Genomic DNA, 19,903 nt, shown 5'->3' on the forward strand with positions numbered 1-19,903 from the left:
ACTTCTAAAACTAAGTTCTTTATTGTGCACAGCTATATACAGTGGAGCAAAAGATCAAACATTCATCTCCTCACTCTGCAGAGTCCAGGAATGACCCCCTTCCTGTTCTTTGTCCAGCAAAAGAGGCACGGGATTCTGAACCCCCGCCTCCCCCTTCTGCGTCCTTCCGGCCTGCGCCCTTGGAGCATGGGAACCTGACCCCGTTCCCCACTTTCCCCTTGGCGTTGAGGCTCTGCGATCCTGTCAGAGCCCCTGCACCGCCTTCCTGCCTCCGACTCCCCCTCCCCACTGAAGGAGTGGGAGCTTCCAGCGGAGGAGGGGGAGGACAAGCTGGTGAAATGCACCGGAGGTTCTCTATACTGCAAACGCTCCCATGATCCCGCCGATTGCGGGGAGGGGGGTTTCCTGACATCCAGCGTATTGGTGTCTCCTTTCAAAGACTGGCACATGCCTAAGATGTTGGGACTTTCCAGTTCAACCACTTTTCCCACAGCCCTGCAGCGGTATAACCTAGGTAGTATGCCACCCAACTGACATGGTTTCCCCAGCCACTCTGGGTGGCTTCCATCAAATTAAAACATCAAGCACAGTAAAACATCAGATATTAAAACTCCCCTATACAAGGCTGCAATATCTTCTAAAATTGTCTAATTGTTTCCTTGACATCTGATGGGAGGGCATTCCACGGGTCAGGAACAATTCAAAGTATTGGTGTTGACCTTTAAAGCCTCCAACAGCTTCGTCCGTGTATACCTGAAGGAGCATCTCCATCCCCATCATTCAGCCCAGACACTGAGGTCCAGCTCTTAAGGCCTTCTGGTGGTTCCCTCTCTGCGCGAGAAGTGAGGTTATGGGGAACCAGGGAGAGGGCCTTCTCAGTAGTGGCGCCCGCCCTGTGGAACACCCTTCCATCAGATGTCAAGGAGATAAATAACTATACAACTTTTAGAAGGCATCTGAAGGCAGCCCTGTATAGAGAAGTTTTTAAAAAATGTTTAATGTTTTATTATGCTTTTATATATGTTGGAAGCAGCGCAGAGTGGCTGGGGCTACCCAGTCAGATGGGCGGGGTACAAATAATAGAATTGTTGTTGTTGTTGTTGTTGTTGTTGTTGTTGTTGTTGTTGTTGTTGTTAGGTCCATGGCAGTGGGCAGCTGCCACAAAAATGACAAGAGGCTGCTGCCTAAAAGCCCAGAGAGCTGCTGCCAGTGCAGACCGTGCAAGGTGGACCCATTGGTCTGACTCGGTGTGAGGCAGCTTCCTATGATCCTTTGCCATGCACAAGTTTTGGACTGGCTTGCATATCCCCACCCCATCATCTCCAGAACTTTGGTTCCTCACAAAGGTGGGGAATGGAGTTTCTGGCCATTTGGAATGGGAATAGTCAAACGAGTTTCCGGCGGGAGGAGTCTTACTTACACTTTGTGCAAAGTGGCAAAAGCTTATTTCACACAAACATGCATTCTTTTACACTTGGAAAAAGCCAGCTGTGACTTGGCTGTTGATGGGTGGAAGGATGGCAGGAAGGAAGGAAGGAAGGAAGGAAGGAAGGAAGGAAGGAAGGAAGGAAGGAAGGAAGGAAGGCTGATTCTGTGACATCTAGTGTGCAAATAAATAAAAGCCCCACCTGATCATACAGCCATAGAAATGTAGAATTGGAAGGGACCCCAAGGGTCATCCAGTCCAACCCCCTGCAATGTAGGAATCTCAACCAAAGCACCCATGACAGATGGCAATCCAATCCCTGCTTAGAAACCTCCAATGAAGGAGAGTCCACCACCACTCGAAGGGAGACCGTTCCATTCAAAACAGCTCAGAAAGTTCTTCCTGATGTTTAGTTGGAATCTCCTTTCTTGTAACTTGATAATCCACCCTTTTCTCCTACTCTTTGGAATGCCTTCCCCTTCCAAATAAAATGTGGATAAATTTGGGAATGTCTGTCCACAAACGTCCAGGTGCAAGCATGGCATTTATGAACCTCTGAAGCTCCCACCACGATCCCAGAAACAGTCCCTGGTCTATTTCAAAACACCACATCAGCATCTGCATTAAAAATAAACTAAAATGTGTTTGGTTTTTTTCCTTCTAAATCATAAAACAGCAATAACGACAACAATAAAAATAGCAGCGAGAGCGGCAATAAAAATAAGAGAAACAGAAGGAACAAAACAAATGATGCATTAAAATGTGCCGGAGATTAAAATTGTCTTCACCTGGCATTGCAAAGCTAGCAAAAGAGTCACCGGCTCCATGTCCTTGGGGAGGTCATTCCATAGCTGGGGTATCACCATCAAAACAACCTCACCTCTGGCAGAAGTCGCACCCAGAGCACGGCCTCCGACCCAGACCATTAGAAACGGGGAAATGCATATAGAGGTGTTGAAATTAATCAGCGGTAATGTGCTCACTGGCTTATGAGCTGTACAAAGTCCGTGGCGGATTCACTAGTAGGAGTAGAGAAATCTGACTCATTTTGCAAATCAAGGCAAATCTAGCAAATAAGCACTTTTTGAGTGATATGTGATTTTATTATTATTATTTTTTTTAAAAAAAAAAAGCCAACCACAGCCATCCTTTGAAAGTTGCACTTTTCTGTTGCTGCAGTTTTGCATTACAGAGCTCCAGACGAGGAACGTGTTAAAAATGCATATAGTTGAGTGAAATGAGCCTAAAAATCCACAAAAATACAAAGCATTGTATTGGGAATCATTGCATCGCAGAAATGGACTTCTTAGGCAAAACATCATACCCCCCAAAAAAAAATTCAATTGGGAGAAATTTGTGCAAAAATGCATTGCAGTAATCCAGTCTGGAAGTAGGCTAACCATTGCATGAAGTGTATTATATTGGTATAAACCCAACCATTTGCCATTAAGAGGCATCCCTTCCCTTTACCCCAGGAGGTATACAACTCCTGTGAGGCTTTCATCAAATGTGGAGAAATGTGTTCACAAGTGTGTTCAGTGCCCTCCTCCGAACTTTGTGGGTTTTTAAATTTTTGACTCAGGGATGTGTTAGTTGTTCTTTCCTGTCCATTTAAGTAAACTGAAGCATCCCAGTGGTCCAAATGCCAAGATGAGTTTTGGCTTCTTTGCTAAAAGCATCCTATTGGCTCCGTGTTCCTGCCGCAGCAGCAGCAATCAGTCCCCCGGCGTGATAATAATACATATTTGCTGCCACCTTCTCCTCTTCAAAGTGTGATGTGGCGTGTCAGCTAATTAACCCTGCCAGGTAAGGGGAGTGCTACTAAATAACTCACTGCGCACTCCGTCCCAGGAGATCGTTCCCACTCCCGCCCATCCTAACCAAGCTCCAAGTGGGAGTTACTGCAGGGAATGGATTCCACAAGGATGGATTTTAACTGCAAAGTCACAGGCAGAAAACGTTCTTCGAGATAACTGCTGGAAAGCATAGAGGTCACCATAGAGAACCCAGTTTCTGGAAGCCACAGGAGAGGAGAGAGCGCTCTTGTGCTTGAATCCCACTTGCTGGTTTCTGAGGGGCATCTGGCTGGCCATTGTGAGAACAGTATGCTGGACTAGATGGGCTGTTGGCCTGATCCAGCAGACCTCCTCTTGCATTCATATGGCCAACTGCAGGAATATAGCCCACTGAACCACCTGGAATTGTACTGGCCAGCTCTTGGAGTCCTCTTCCAACAGAGAGGAGAACAGAGGCATGCAAATATTGGCACAATAATGAAGGAGCAGCGAGAGATTTCACTTTCTTGGGCTCCATGATCACTGCAGATGGTGACAGCAGTCACGAAATTAGAAGACGCCTGCTTCTTGGGAGAAAAGCAATGACAAACCTACACAGCATCTTTAAAAGCAAAGGCATCACCTTGCCGACAAAGGTCCGTATAGTTAAAGCTATGGTTTTCCCAGTAGTAATGTATGGAAGTGAGAGCTGGACCATAAAGAAGGCTGATCGCCGAAGAATTGATGCTTTTGAATTATGGTGCTGGAGGAGACTATTGAGAGTCCCATGCAAGATCAAACCTATCCATTCTTAAAGAAATCAGACCCTGATGTTGGGAAAGATGGAGAGCACAATGAGAAGGGGACGACAGAGGATGAGATGGTTGGACAGTGTTCTTGAAGCTACTAACATGAGTTTGGCCAAACTGCGAGAGGCAGTGAAGGATAGGCATGCCTGGCGTGCTCTGGTCCATGGGGTCACGAAGAGTCGGACACGACTGAACGACTGAACAACAACAACAATGAAGGAGCGATGAAGGAGAAAGCTGTTCAGTCCACGTTTAAAAGTGAACCGATCTGATTCATTTCCCCTATAATTATATGCAGATTGGAACACAGGGATCAATTGGATTATTGGTTGGTTGGCATCTGTCTGTCTTGAGAGACAACAGAGGCATGCACCTTTTGGGATGAAGTCAAACTGTTGGAAGGCTACAGCGCCTGCTGTGGCTGTAGAGACCGATACAGGAGAGGCATGTTTTGTTGCAGCTGGGGCAGAGGATGGCACCCAGTTGTGCCCCTGCCTCTGGTCACTGCTGTGGATGCACTACCTGTCTGTCTGCAAGCACTCTGGCTGACTGCAAGGGATTCCCACATGGCAGGGTTGATGTGGCCAGCCTCCATGTCACATTTGCAGACTTCTTTGTAATGCAGAGTTGGTCTGCCAACAGGCCTGGTGCCTGAAGCCAGCTCCCTGTCATCTTCCATCCTGCCATCTTCCATTCTGCAGACCTGGACCAAGCCAGCGTAGAAGTCACTAGAGGTCATACCTTGTTAGGCATTCAGGGCTACACCTGTGCAGAAGCCAAGCTTGTTGATCAGCATGCAAGGCCATCTCTGCCATTAAGCAAAAGGCACTGGATCGATTGGCTTTATTGCTCCAGCCCCAGAGCTTTGACAATATTCACATGCTGCCATTAAGCAATACGATAAACAATAAAAGACAAGCCCTTCCGAAGAGCAATAGACTCTTCTGACATAGCACCAACCTTCCTAGTCATGCATTTAAACAGCGTTTTCATGACAATCCTTCAGTTCAGAATCCACAAGCAGGTGGGTGGCAGCTGCTTCAAACAGCATCAAGCAAGGCTGGCTCTAGGGTCCTGAACACCCAGGGTCAGCTCCACAAGGTTAAGAGTGCAAACCAAACCATGTGCTTATCTGGGATTAAGTCCCACTGGTCTTGTTGATGTGTCTTCTGAACAGACATGAAGAATTGCATTGCACATGGCTTCTGGAGCAGTTTTATGGAGAGGGCTCCAGTGCTGATACTAGAATCATAGAATACAGTGCCATCAATGTACATGGTCCTTTGCAACAGTGATAGGGAACCTGTTGGCTCCCAAGTACTGCTGGACTCCAACTCCCATCAGCATCAGGCAGCATGCCCAATGGTCAAGGCTGATGGGAGCTGGGGTCCATAGGCCAGCCGTTCTCAACCTGGGGTCCCCAGATATTGTTGGACTACAACTCCCATCAGCCTTGGCTAGCAGGACCAGGGATCTGGAATGATGGGAGTTGCAGTCCAACAGCGTCTGGGGACCCTGGGTTGAGAAAGGCTGCCATAGTTATATGGAGGGAGAAATGTTCCCCTGCTGATGTCTGCTGATGGAGTTCAGTTCAAGTACTAGTCCCTGCCTCAGGGAGTTTATGATCTAACTATCATCTTTTGGGGGAGAAGATGGGGGTGGGGAGGAAGCATGAGGCATGGTTTGGATGTGTCCTATGGTCCAAAGAAGGTGCTATGGATAATAATAATTTATAATAATTTATTATTTATACTCCACCCATCTGGCTGGGTTTCCCCAGCCACTCTGGGCAGCTCCCAACCGAATATTAAAAACACAGCACAGCATTAAACATTAAAAAAACTCCCTAAACAGGGCTGCCTTCAGATGTCTTCTAAAAGTCAGATAGTTGCTTATTTCCTTGACATCTGATGGGAGGGCATTCCACAAGGCAGGCGCCACTACCGAAAAGGCCCTCTGCCTGGTTCCCTGTAACCTCGCTTCTCGCAGCGAGGGAACCTCCAGAAGGCCCTCGGAGCTGGACCTCAGTGTCCGGGCAGAACGATGGGGGTGGAGATGCTCCTCCAGGTATACAGGACCGAGGCCATTTAGGATTTAAATGTCAACGCCAACACTTTGAATTGTGCTTGGAAACGTACGGGGAGCCAATGCAGGTCTCTCAGGACCGGTGTTATATGGTGATAAATCCTTGGAAACGTTTCTAGAGAATGTGGAGCTGGCCTCTCGCGCCATCCGTTTCCACTCTCCCTGGGCCCAGAGAAACAGCCTCAAAGGTAGCAGCTGGGGGAAAAAATATGTTGCAAGGCCGAGAGATGAGTAATTAACCCAAGGCAAAAGTATGATGTGAGGAGGAGAGGTATGGGACTGGTCTTTAACTGGGTCCGTATGTCTCCCGACTTGATTTAGCATCAGTTCCTCTCGACTGCATCGCACACTCCTGCATAAACCCGAGCAGAGCTTAAGGCTATGAATCCTTCATGGATTCTATGGGGATTTTATTACCACCAGTGCCCTTAATTAAAAGAATAACATCTGTCTGGCAGGCAACAAGCAGAGACCAGCAGGCCCGCACCACTCCATGTGCTGAGGCGCATGCACACAGCAGCGCATGGGAGTGCAGATGGGATGTCTTGGGTGTCCACAGAGATATGCCAAGCCACCCGGGATAACTCAGAGGAAGCCTTTTCCATTGCTCCAACAAATAACTCATTCAAATTCCTTGCTGTTTCAGAACATGCAACGGGTTTTTTTTAGTTCTTCACTCGCTCTTTGTTATAATTTCTGCCATGCCCGATTCCAAGTGCTCTATGTGCAAAGTTAAAAACTGAGCACATCCGACAAGTTGAAATGGTATCTAATTATTTAACGAACAAAGCCCAACTTTATATTAAAAGCAATAACAGAAAAATACATGTTAAATAAATTTTAAAAACCCACAAAGGCCGATTTCAAAGTCATTTTGTAAACAAGCCCCATCTTTATCCTGTATAAAAAAAAAATAGGCAGGGAGAACCACCTCCAGCCTATGGGGCAAAGTTATCTGGCCCACAGAGCCATTTTCTCCAAGTGTCCCATCCCACCCCAGATAAGGAAGGCACACGTCTGACAGTTAACCCTTTACTGACAAAAGAAACGCTTACAGCAGCTTCCATGGTGCTCTGGATGAACGCAGAGCCTTCTAGCATCCAGGCAGCTGTCCACAAGTCCGAGCCCAATGGCACAACTGTGGCAACAGTGGAACCCTGCCCTGCCTCCTGGCATATATACTGTCCTCTGGCAGGATGCATGCCTGCAATAGAGGCTCTCCTGTATGGAAGCCATCATTGCTCTTCCCACTTCAAGCCCCTCCTTTTTCTGGGATACAGTGGAGTGAGGGAAGGTGGGGAATCCACTGACCAGCCCTTGCCTGAACTGTCCCTTCTTCCTCCGCCACATCCTCTGTGGCTTCCTCCACCTAGAACTGCCCTGACTCTCCCTCCTGCCTTGCAGGTAGCAAATACCCTCCAACGCGACACGGCCCAAAATCGGGACGCCTGTGAAGACTCCTAGAGACTTCATTGCATCTAACTCTTGCAACATAGCATGCTTCCACTTCCGGGTCTGCACTGCTGTTTGAGTCATGTGACCCATGCGATTGGAGACCCAGAAAAAGTCCTTTTGGGAGTCACAGCGCCAGACCCAAAAGCCGCAAGATCTCACCCACAAATCATGCAAGAGCATGGCACTCAAAATTGTCACTGTGCTCTCATGGGGGGAAAAATGGGAAGTCCTGGTTTTCTGGGGCAGTTGACAGGTATGGTGATATCAAACTCCATAAAAACACTTGTCCCCTCTCCTGGGTCACTCCCCTGGTCCCCTGCCTCACACACACTCTTCGGAGCCCTGCCGGTCCCTGGAACCAAGTCACAACTTGGTACCTTACACTTGACATCATATATGGGCCCATCATCCTAGCAGCACCATCATTTCCACATACGGTGTGGGGAGCTGGCATGAGCTGGCAGGTCAAGTCCTTCAATAGTTCACCTGTCAGTCACCTGACAGCGGTGCCGACAGGAAGACCCAATTGCAAAGGGACAATCAGGAGCTCACACTATGCTCATGTTAATCTCACGGTCGTTCCTTGGGAGCCACCTTCATTCCTGGCCCACACCTGACACTGCATGTGGCGTCAGAAGCAGAGCAGATGGGTGTGGCTTTGAACAAGGTCTTTGTGGGCCAAACTGGGCTCCATTGCAGGTCTAGCTAGGCCTCTGAAGCTGGGGTTCCCCAAGGTGGCTTTAGAAAATTCAGTACCTCCATTGGATCAGGAGAACCATAAATGAGGCAGGTACAGGTGAGAGAAGCTCTCCCCTGTTACTTCCTAGGATCTTTCCACCTTGCTGAAAAGTGAACGTGGCATGAAATTGATTTTGTGTGTGTGTCTGTGTGCATTTGGGATTTTCCCAATTCTTATGGAACAGCTAATTCACACATGATTACTGCATATTATCCCCCTCCTTTAAAGGCGCAGAGAGAGCTGGCTTAATTGCACTTGGTTCATGATCAAATAGCACCGAGAGCGGGTTTTCATTATGCATTCTCTCAGAACTGGAACGGAACAAGCCTGCCTGCTCCCTTTTTTTTCATTGCCCCCATCACATCACCAGCTTGCTACCTGCTCATCATGGCCCCCCACAGAAAGCGCCGGCTGCCTTGCTGTTGCTCATCGCACACTTCCAGATGCAAAGTGCCAAGGGCGAAACAGCCTCCTTTGTCTGGCTCAGGGCACCATGACACTCGCGTACAATCAGAAGCCCTTCAAAAAACCAAAACCTACACGGGGAGTTGCCTTATACAGACTCAGACCATGGGCCCAACTAGCTCAGGGTTATCTGCACTGATTGACAGCGATTTCCCAGGATTTCAGGTAGATGACTCTCCAATCCCTACCTGGAGAGGCTGGGGGCTGAACCTGGGACCTTCTGCATGCAGGGCAGGAGAACTATGGCAGGTGGCTGAGAGAAAGAGAGACCGCGGAGTGGCCCCTAGCCTACAAATGCAACACACAGTATAATTGAAATTGCAGGGATGGAAAGCTGGGAGTGTGTTTGCAAAAGCAGCAGTTACCACCGCTAGGCACAAATACAGGATGGGTGACACCTGGCTTGAGAGCAGTACATGTGAAAGGATCTAGGAGTCTTGGTAGACCACAAACTTGACATGAATGAACAGTGTGATGCAGCAGCTAAAAAGCCAATGCAATTCTGGGCTGCATCAATAGGAGTATAGCATCTAGATCAAGGGAGGTAATAGTACCACTATATTCTGCTCTGGTCAGACCTCACCTGGAACACTGTGTCCAGTTCTGGGCACCACAGTTCAAGAAGGATACTGACAAGCTGGAACGTGTCCAGAAGAGGGCAACCAAAATGGTCAAAGGGCCTGGAAACAATGCCTTATGAGGAACGGCTTAGGGAGCTGGGTATGTTTAGCCTGGAGAAGAGAAGGTTAAGGGGTGATATGATAGCCATGTTCAAATATATAAAAGGATGTCATATAGAGGAGGGTGAAAGGTTGTTTTCTGCTGCGCCAGAGAAGCGGACACGGGGCAATGGATTCAAACTACAAGAAAGAAGATTCCACCTAAACATTAGGAAGAACTTCCTGACAGTGAGAGCTGTTCGGCAGTGGAATTTGCTACCAAGGAGTGTGGTGGAGTCTCCTTCTTTGGAGGTCTTTAAGCGGAGGCTTGACAGCCATCTGTCAGGAATGCTTTGTTGGTGTTTCCTGCTTGGCAGGGGTTGGACTGGATGGCCTTTGGGTCTCTTCCAACTCTATGATTATATGATTCTATGAATGCTCTGTAAACCAGGTGCCACCTCCGAAAAAAGCCCTCTCCCCTATGCCTAGCTGCTTAACCTCTGGAGATGAGAGCATCCAGTGGGAGGACATCAAAGGAGATCAGAAATTTAGAGCAGATTTGCAAGGAGGAAGGCGGTCCTTTGTGTACCCAGGTCCCGAGGATTCCTGCATTGCGAGGGTTGGACTAGATGTCCCTTGGGATCCCTTCCCACTTTACAATTCTGTGATTCGCACAAAATGCTGTTTCTGTGCATGACGAACGAGTGCATCGAACTCTACAGAAGTGAGCATAGTTCTCTGGGAAGTGCACTAACATCCATGGAAACCATGCTGGGGTTGAGATGCTGTTCGCAGGGCCCCCGCCAGTTGTCAGCTGATTGTGTTTGGCTCGCTCAAAGATAATTGCGGTGTAACTCGGCATTCACTGTAATGTAATGTGCAGAAATCACAGGGTACGTTTGGCCCTGCAATTGCAATGCCAATTAGTAGACACAGAGCCGAGCCTATGCCTGAGGCTTGGAGCTCTGGGTTTCTCCAAACTATACTGTACCGAGCTTCCAGAGGATATTATCTTTCATTTTTAAATAAATAAATTAAGTTTTCGATCGTCATGGATGAGAAGACAAGCCGTAGGCAGGAAAGCCTGATCAAATATCCAAAGGCAGAAGGCTGGCTCAAGGAGACAATTGGTGGTCAGGACTTGGGCATCAGTGCCTTTCAAAATACCCGTTCCTCTCCACATCAAGCAAATTAAGGAGAGGAGATCCAAGCTGGTGCTAATTTTCAAAAGATCTGCAGTGAGCTGTGGTCATCCGAAAGCCCCAGTGCCATTGTACCCACTAGTCACCACTAGGGACCCAGGTGGTGCTGTGGGTTTAAACCACAGAGCCTAGGGCTTGCTGATCAGAAGGTCGGCGGTTTGAATCCCTGCGACGGGGTGAGCTCCCGTTGCTCGGTCCTGCTCCTGCCCACCTAGCAGTTCAAAAGCACGTCAAAGTTCAAGTAGATAAATAGGGGGCCGCTCCAGCGGGAAGGTAAACGGTGTTTCCGTGCGCTGCCCTGGTTCGCCAGGAGCGGCTTAGTCATGCTGGCCACATGACCGGAAGCTGTCTGCAGACAAACGCCGGCTCCCTCGGCCTATAGAGCGAGATGAGCGCCACAACCCCAGAGTCGGACACGACTGGACCTGATGGTTAGGGGTCCCTTTCCCTTTAGTCACCACCTAACTGCATAATCTTTATCCATCATTAGTAACGTTCCAAGAGAATTTTTTTTTTGGGGGGAGAGGATCCCTTTAAAAGTGAAACACCTGAGGAAGTCAAGGGAAAGTGGGGCAAGATGAAGTGATGAAAATGCTCGTGATATTTGCATGTGTGTGTGTGTGTGTTCGAATCCCATCCCTCCCATGGCGTCAAGGGAGGTAAGTGCAAGAAATGCCGCCACCATTTCCAGTAGCCAGAGCAGCAGGTGTGATTTCTCTTCTTCTTTCTTTCTTTCTTTCTTTCTTTCTTTCTTCTCTCTCTCTCTCTCTCTCTCTCCCTCCGTACTTCCCGGCCCCTACTTTTAGTACACTTACGACGGGACGGAGATTAACAGCTTGCCAGTGGAGCTGACAGTCGGGGAATGGGGATTCAACCATTGACAACCCTGCGCAGAACAAGGTAACGAATCATTTCGACTTGTCCTTGGAAGTGGTAACCCTAGCAACGGGCTGCACACTCTGCACACTCCTAGCAGAGCACTCGACGCTTCCCTTCCCCGTCTGCTACAAGGCTTTATTTATGTTCTCTGCAAATGGCTAAAAAAAAAAAAATGTTCTGTTTTTCTTCCCCCCTCTCTTTCTTGTTGAGCACCTGAAACAAATAAAGCTCCCCCTGCCCCCCCAACAGCATTTTAAAGTTCAAAACTTTCTACTCTCCAAATCCTCTTGACTTGAGCAGCTCATTTCAATGACTGTTGCCAGCAGCCTTAGTTTGGATCTGCCCAAGTGTGTTTTTTTCCTGCTGAAGCAGTTTGCAACTTCTTTTTTAAATACAACTCAAAATAATAACAACAAATATGGTTCAGTCGAATTGCCCTCTTTCTGATTTCACACACTCCTTCCTGGAGGCAGAAAATTGGGAGTGGGATTTTGCGGGAGGGGAGGGGCAAAGAATTTTTTTTTGGGAGGGTGTAGTGGCACACAGTTGGCAGCTGCTGTAAAGAGCCCTCTAGGTACAGTGAGTTCAGTCCCTCACCCTAATCTTTGCCCCCAAAATCACCACCCAGTTTCGCCAGGAAAGGTGCCCCCCTGATTCATTCTGTAGACATTGCAGGGGGTCAGACTAGAGGACCCTTTGCATCCCTTCCAATCCTACAGTTCCATTATTCCTTGTACTGAGAAACTGGTCCTTTCAACTGGTAATGGACAGTGAACAGGGAGGAAGTCTTGTGCACATCTTCGATCCGAGAGTCCTCCCCCGTATCAGTGATGAGGTGTAGATTTAAGTTTTCAGAATCAGTTTCCTAGCTGCTGGCATCTTATACCTTCCTTAGATAAGCTATGGAATTTGTGGACTCAAGATGTGGTGCTGGTCACCAACTTTGGAAGAGCAGACAAATTCATATAAGGCTGTCAGTGGCTACTAATCATAATAGATACCTTCCACCTTCAATATCGGAGGCGCTCCTTAATACCAGTCAGTGGTGTAGCATGGGTTGCCAATGCCCGGGGCAAGGCAAGTATCCTTGGCACTACCCACCAATAGTGTGGAACAAAGGAGCAATAGCTTGAGACCTAACCTGAGTGGCAACCGCGGCACCCAATGAGCATCCGGTGGTCAAGCACTGCAGGGAGCAGGATGGAGGATTGGTCAGGAGCGGGTACCTTTGTAAAGCCCATGTGGAGGGCACCCTAGCAACCAGCCATTGCCCATATCCACTCCCCAGTCCACCCATACAGTCATTTGGAGATTTCTGAATGAGGGGATGGCACATTATTTTTAAATATATTTTTACTACTTCCATTAATTTTCTTTTGAAATGTTGCACCCCAAAGAATTTTGTGCCCAGGGCAAGTGCCCCTTCGGCCCCACCCATGCTATGCCACTGATGCCAGTTGTTGGGGAGCACCAGTGGGAGAGCGTTCCCTGGTGGGAAACAGGACGCTTGACTAGCTAAACCTTCCGGTCCGATCTAGCGGGACTCTTGCTGCATTGTTTGACTTGACCGCAGAAGGCTTATCGGCTGCTGCTCCTTTGCCGCAGTTCTGCAGATTGAAGCACCTGAGCGGGCATATATGGGGTAAGGAGATCTCGTGGGCGAATGCCTCCTCAACAGGCTTGTGCTTTCCTCTCCCAACAGTCCACCTGTACAAATGTGGGGCCATGCGAGACAGCTGCGGCCTGTGCCTGAAAGCAGACCCGGACTACGAGTGTGGCTGGTGCGAAGACCAGAACCGCTGCACCTTGAAGCACCATTGCCCCATCCTGGAGAACCGGTGGCTGGAGCTCTCTGGCGCTGGGGGGCAAATGCACCAACCCCAAGATCACAGAAGTAAGCTGCCCTGAAACTCCCTCTTCCATTCCCCATACCCTTGTTTTCTGTAGCCTGCCTATCCATGAAGACCTATGATCAGTGGCGTAGCGTGGGTTGCAGGGGCGGTCTCCCCGGGTGCAAAATTGTTAGGGGGCATAGAATTACAATGCCTGGTGCTGCCTCAATACAGCTGTGTGCTTCCATTGCTGGGATCTATTGGAAACAGCTTCTCCATGCAAACCAGGAAGTGACCTCTCCAGGCAATGCAACAACTCTTCTTTTCTTATCTCTATGGCTGCAATCTTTTAGGTGATGCACACCCATGCTTTGCTACGTCCTATGAGTAATAATCCACCAAACAGGAATCTCATTCAGCCTTGCCAATCAACAAGATGTTCGGTCCCTTTCCCAGATTCAGTTTTTCTGTGCAGGCAGCTTCCTGAGCAGTGGTCCTGCCCTTTGATAGTGACTTGCTGTGGTTTGGCTCATGCAGGGTGTCCTAAGAACAAGGCTGTCAGGGTATAACGATGGTCCTTCTGCTTCCTTCTGGATCTCTGATCCCAAGAAGGATGGCCCCGCTTAGAACTCGCTTGGGCTGTGTGCAATTCATTCTCAGCTGCTATAACTCAAGATGGATGGCTCCTCGCAGCTGTGAAAGTGAGCCCAGGAGACTGTGGTTTAACTGGAGCCGCTGTCCCAGGCTGTGCCAAACAGCTAGATCAAAGCGCTTGTCTTAATCATCCCTGTTCCCATGTCATATGCAGTCCCCACCAGAGAGGATGCAGAAGTTCACCGGTTTCAAGAAGATTTGCCTTGGAAGGCAGGATGTCTCCAGTGAGCCTCTTTGAAGAATTGCTCAGACGTTGGAGGGGGAAAGCAGGATCTTGGAGCGTTTATTATTATATTTATTATTATTATTATTATTATTATTATTATTATTATTATAAAATTTGCAAGCTGTTTTTCTTGAAATGCATCACACCACGTGCGTAACAAGACACCATTCTCCATTCTGCCCTGAGTCTGTCACCTGCTCCGCTCTTTCCATCCGCTGCAGTTCGCAACCTGCCCCAAACTACGCTACGTGTGGTGGAATTCTGGACCTAAATTACACAATTAATTTTGTGAATTATGTTGTTATATTACCCCATTTCAATTCAAAAGGAACGCAATGCAAATAGGGGAGGCTGAAAGCTGCAACCAAAGATAGAACCCGTCATATATGTTGGGTCGATTTCGTTCTGGACAGGAGTTGAATAAGCAAACATTGACAATTTCTGCTCCTGTTTTCTGTTTCTTGCCAGAATTCTCTGACATCCCTAATCACCCCAGAATGATATATAGTCAAAATCCCTGGTTAGACAGGTTTCCCAGGCTTTTCAAACCTGCAAAGCCTTTTTGAGCAGAAAACATGGCGAATCAGGAAGAATTAATTTAAGGTCCTGGTCTGGGGGTTCAAGTGCAGCTGAGAGGGAAAGAGTGCTCCTTCAAACCTTTGTAAAATATGATTCTATGATACATATCGTGTGTATACACATTAAGGCTGCAGTCCTGTACATTTGTGAGAATAAGTCCCCTTGGACTTGCTTTCGAGGAAACACATTGACAATCCGTCAATAAGCCCGCAAGTGAGATTTGATCACTTCCGGAGACTAAAAATATATACCCTTTATTTTTGAGTGACACAATGAAAAACCTTCCAAACGACCCTAATTGCTATGCATGTGAATTAATATGCATGGAACTTCATGTAAACACTGGTGAGATCTGAACTGGCTGCGACTATCCAGGAAAGAGTCCTCAGGGTAATGGTGGAGAGCTCAGCGAAAATGTCAGCTTGGTGTGCAGAAAGCCCATCCCAAGTAAGGGATTATTAGAAAAGGGATAGATAATTTTAAAAGGCCAATATCATAATGCCTTAATAATGAATCTTATGGCACAGGCTTATTTTGAAAACTGGTTGCACCCATTGCAAAAGTGTTTTATAAACCACCCCAGAACTGGCTTTACTAAACATCTTCCAAGACAATAATGCCCACTTACAACACAAGGAACTCATAATCCATCTACTCTCAGCAGCCAGAAACATCATAACCAGACACTGGAAAGACCTGTCAGGAGCAAGCATGGACCATGGTACCAAGTAGTATGGGAAACAGCCCTACTAGAAAAGGTAACCAGAACCTAAAACTAGCACGGGGACAAACAGGAGAAGATACCTTCACCTCCATATGGTCCCCCTTCATCACACACACAGTTCAACAAGATAATGACAAAAATCTACCGGCAGCATACAAATCAATATGGCTAACCTGATCCAAAACACCCACCCACCCCACTCACACAGAAAACCAAAGATCACCACAGCCAACCACAAAGGAACAAGCACACCCTACGCCAATCGCGACCTCTCACCGCCAAGGAAACACAAGCGAACAACAGAGAACCAACACAAACGATGCTGACACCAAATCCTACATATACTAAGGAAAAAAGAAACATCGCCCCCCCCCCTCCCGCCCATCCCACCCACCTCCTTCCCCCCCCCTTCTGCCTAATGTCTCAACAACCAAAATTGATCTGTTAAAATGTTACATGGAAAAATGCGAGAGGCATTGTACACTTGTAAACCAAGAAAATCTCAAAAAAAAAAAAGAACTAGAAGAGGTGCAGAAAAGAGCAAACGAAACGGTAAAGCGGTTAGGGCAAAACGTTCTGGGTTTGTTAAGCTCAGAAAGAAGGAGAACTCAAGAGTGAACATGGCAGAGGTTTATTAAATATAAGTGGGGTTCTGCTTCTGATCAATGTTCCAGCCACCCCAATCACTGCTACCCCTTACTGCAGGTGTGGGTAACCACTGGACCACCGGCCCACCAGATGTTTCTGCACTGCAGCTGCAAGCAGGGTCAGAGACCTGGGCTGATGAGAGTTGAACTCTGACAACATCTGGAGGGCCAAGAGTTCCCTACGCCTCTCTTACGGCTTCTGCTTTGTACCCTCCTTTATTGTTCTTGCCAACCCAGAATAACCACAGAGTGGGGCATGAAAATCTAAGGATGTTCAGTTCACTTAGGGGCTCAGGTGCCCTTGTTGTTCTTCAGCATCTCTTGACACCTGCACCACCACATCTTCGATTTCGCCAGTCCGAGATACAGGAATGGGTGGAGAAGAAGCAGATCTCTGAAGCAGTTCCCCCCAACGTCAGCTAATGGCAAAATGGCCTTTGATTGTTTTAAGGAGGAAGCCGTCGGAGAGAAGGCATCCATTTTCTTTGGTGCCTAAGATGATTGAAATTATCCAGAGGATGTGCACGGCCAGGTCTCTTGAAGTACTTATTAATTGTGTTTCCACCCCACCTTTTCCTCCAACGAGCTTGAGATGGCACACACAGTTCTCTTTGCCCCTCCTCCTTTGACTCCCACAACAACCCTGTGAGGTGGGTTAGACTGAGAGCAGCGACCGGCCCTGAGCTACCCAGTGAGAGCATTATGTCTGAGTGGGGATTTGAACCGTTGTCTCCCACATCCTAGTCTAACGCTCTAACCATTGCCCCACACTGACAATCAGCTGTGTCCCTTTGGAGGGGTTGGTGGAACGCCGCCACAGGGCCCTTCCTTTCTTTTCGCCTTGCTTTAACCAGCTTTCTCCTCTCCTAGATCAGCCCGGTGAGGGGACCTCGTGAAGGAGGGACCAGGGTGACCATCCGGGGAGAAAATTTGGGCTTGGAGTTCCGGGACATTGCATCTCATGTCAAAGTAGCAGGCGTGGAGTGCATTCCTTTAGTGGAGGGATACATCCCAGCAGAGCAGTAAGTAAGGGCCTCAGCCTGAAAGATGCTTTATTAAGACCTTCTGCTCTGTTGTTAGGGCAGGAATGTTTACGCGAGGTAACCTTGCTCTTTGTCCAACTTTTCTTGCCAGTCTCAGGTCACTGAGCCCTGAAATGAGGTGGAATAGATGGAAGGAGAAGGGATGCGGGTGGCGCTGTGGGTTAAACCACAGAGCCTAGGGCTTGCCGATCAGAAGGTGGGTGGTTCGAATCCCCGCAACCGTAGTGAGCTCCCGTTGCTCGGTCCCTGCTCCTGCCCACCTAGCAGTTTGAAAGCACGTCAAAGTGCAAGTAGATAAATAGGTACTGCTGGCGGGAGGGTAAACGGCGTTTCCATGCTCTGCTCTGGTTCACCAGAAGGCTTAGTCATGCTGGCCACATGACCCGGAAGCTGTATGCCAGCTCCCTCGGCCAATAAAGTGAGATGAGCACTGCAACCCCAGAGTCGTCTGCGACTGGACCTAACGGTCAGGGGTCCCTGTACGTTTACCCTTTAGATGGAAGGAGAGGGAATCTGTAGAGCATGAGTGGGGGACCTGAGACACTCCATTGTTGATGGACTACAACTCCCATGCTGGTTGATGGGACTTGGAGTCCAACCACATCCCTGAGAGACCTCCTCCTTCCCTACAGACCCTCTTGGATGCTGAGATTGGCAGAGAGGGACTTCTTAGTAGTTCCTCTGGCCTCAGAGGCTCGGGTGTATGTGTGGCCTGGGAAAGGGTCTTCTCTGTGGTGGCTCCTAAGCTGTGAGACTCCTTCCGCACAGAGGTGCATCTGACACCTTTGTTGCGCAGCTTCCAGCAAATGCTGAAGACACACTTCTTTACCTTGGCTTTTGACACTCGGTTTGTATGTTTTTAGGACCCACCTTATTTTTGTGACTGTAAGTTGTTTTAAGCAGTTTGTGCTTTCATGCTGTAACCCTTCCTGGAACCTTAGAGTGGGGGGGGCAGGTAAATAATGATAGTAACAGCAACAACATCTGGAGAGCCAGAGGTTCCCCATACCTGTGCTAATGCCATCTCCCAGGCTCAGCAGAACGGAGAAAAAAAAACCTGCTCCTAGCAGGATTGTATATGACAGTAACTAATGCAGGCTAGCCCTAATGATGTTGGACTCCATTTCCCATCAGCCTTAGCCAGCATAGCCAATGGTGAGGGATGATGGGAGTTGGAGCTAGCCACAACTGGAGCACCACAGGTTGCCCTACCTGGCTTTACAGGTAGTGTTGATGTCCCTCACCTCTGCTTTGCATGACAAGTGAAGACGAACAACATTTCCCCAGGGGTGTGTGGGAGAAATTTGGCTTGGTTCTCATTCAGAGGCAAACTTACCTTATCTGCCCTGAAACAATGCACAAATCAGAGCACGGCTGCCCTTCAAAATTTTGCACTTCTCTGAATTTTGCAGCCCTGTTCTCCCTTTAGTAGGGTGTGCAAAAAAAGCAAAGTGGAGCAAAGTGTGTGTGTATATGCATATATTAGTGAAAATAGTAATATACTCTGATATGCATTATATTAGGGGAAAGTGCTTGGGGGGTGTGCAGATGAGGGGAAAATTGCCCTGAAATGCTGATGAATTTTCATGAGGACTAAAAAATGTTCTTTGGAAACTGATGTGGCAATATCAAGAACTGAAGACTGGGAATTGAGAGAAACCAAAGTCAGTAGGTTCACTCCGCAATACCCTCTACCCCCCTGCTTGTAGCTCAGCTCAGTAGACAATAAGCACCTGTAGCCTCTTATCGAACATCACCAAAAGAGCTTCTGTACTGGTGGGTCTCTGCTTGAGGCCGGTTGCAATGACACTAGCTTCCCCTGGATCTGGCACAATGTAGCGAAGAAGCCCTCCCACTGCCCACCCCCTGGAATGACTTGAGCCTTGAGGAAAAGAGGTCTACTTTTTAAGGAGAAGGGGTTTCCCCCAAATGGGATATGGGATCGGTACCATTAGGGAAACCCCATTCCTACCTGTCATCACCTGTTGTTGTTGTTGTTGTTGTTGTTGTTGTTGTTGTTGTTGTTGTTAGTCGTTTAGTCGTGTCCGACTCTTTGTGACCCCATGGACCAGAGCACGCCAGGCACTCCTGTCTTCCACTGCCTCCCACAGTTTGGTCAGACTCATGTTGGTAGCTTTGAGAACACTGTCCAACCATCTCATCCTCTGTCGTCTCCTTCTCCTTGTGCCCTCCATCTTTCCCAGCACCAGGGTCTTTCCAGGGAGTCTTCTCTTCTCAAGAGGTGGCCAAAGTATTGGAGCCTCAGCTTCAGGATCTGTCCTTCCAGTGAGCACTCAGGGCTGATTTCCTTCAGAATGGATAGGTTTGATCTTCTTGCAGTCCATGGGACTCTCCAGAGTCTCCTCCAGCACCATAATTCATCACCTGTCATCACCTACTTTGGCCCTAAGCCTTCCGCACCAGCAGGAACACTTTGCAGGGGCATCTCCTGACCCTTGAATCTCTTTCCTTTCCTTCTAGAATAGTGTGCGAGATGGGCGAAGCCAAGCACAGCCAGCATGCAGGAAATGTGGACATCTGCGTGGCCGAGTGCAAGCCAGAGTTCATGGCCAAATCCTCCCAGTTCTATTACTTTACGGTAAGTCCGTGAGCGAGACTCGGGAATTGAGGAGGAATGGGCAAGAGGTTTCGAGAATCCTGGAGGCTTCCAGAAATGCTCTTGATTTTCACCCAAAGTGAAATT

At 48.2% G+C, this 19,903-nt stretch overlaps 1 protein-coding gene across 1 annotated transcript in view; it reads left to right on the plus strand.

Moving 5' to 3' along the window:
* PLXNA4 (plexin A4) overlaps positions 1-19,903 on the plus strand; it is a 535,577-nt gene that overhangs the window by 421,510 nt on the left and 94,164 nt on the right. Inside the window, 6 exon segments of the mRNA XM_033162012.1 lie at positions 11,422-11,471; positions 11,473-11,514; positions 13,195-13,348; positions 13,350-13,388; positions 17,027-17,178; positions 19,681-19,798. Of these exon segments, the coding sequence (XP_033017903.1) occupies positions 11,422-11,471; positions 11,473-11,514; positions 13,195-13,348; positions 13,350-13,388; positions 17,027-17,178; positions 19,681-19,798 (555 nt within the window).

This window comes from Lacerta agilis, chromosome 10 (assembly GCF_009819535.1).
Source record: "Lacerta agilis isolate rLacAgi1 chromosome 10, rLacAgi1.pri, whole genome shotgun sequence".
Taxonomy (NCBI): Eukaryota; Metazoa; Chordata; class Lepidosauria; order Squamata; family Lacertidae; genus Lacerta; species Lacerta agilis.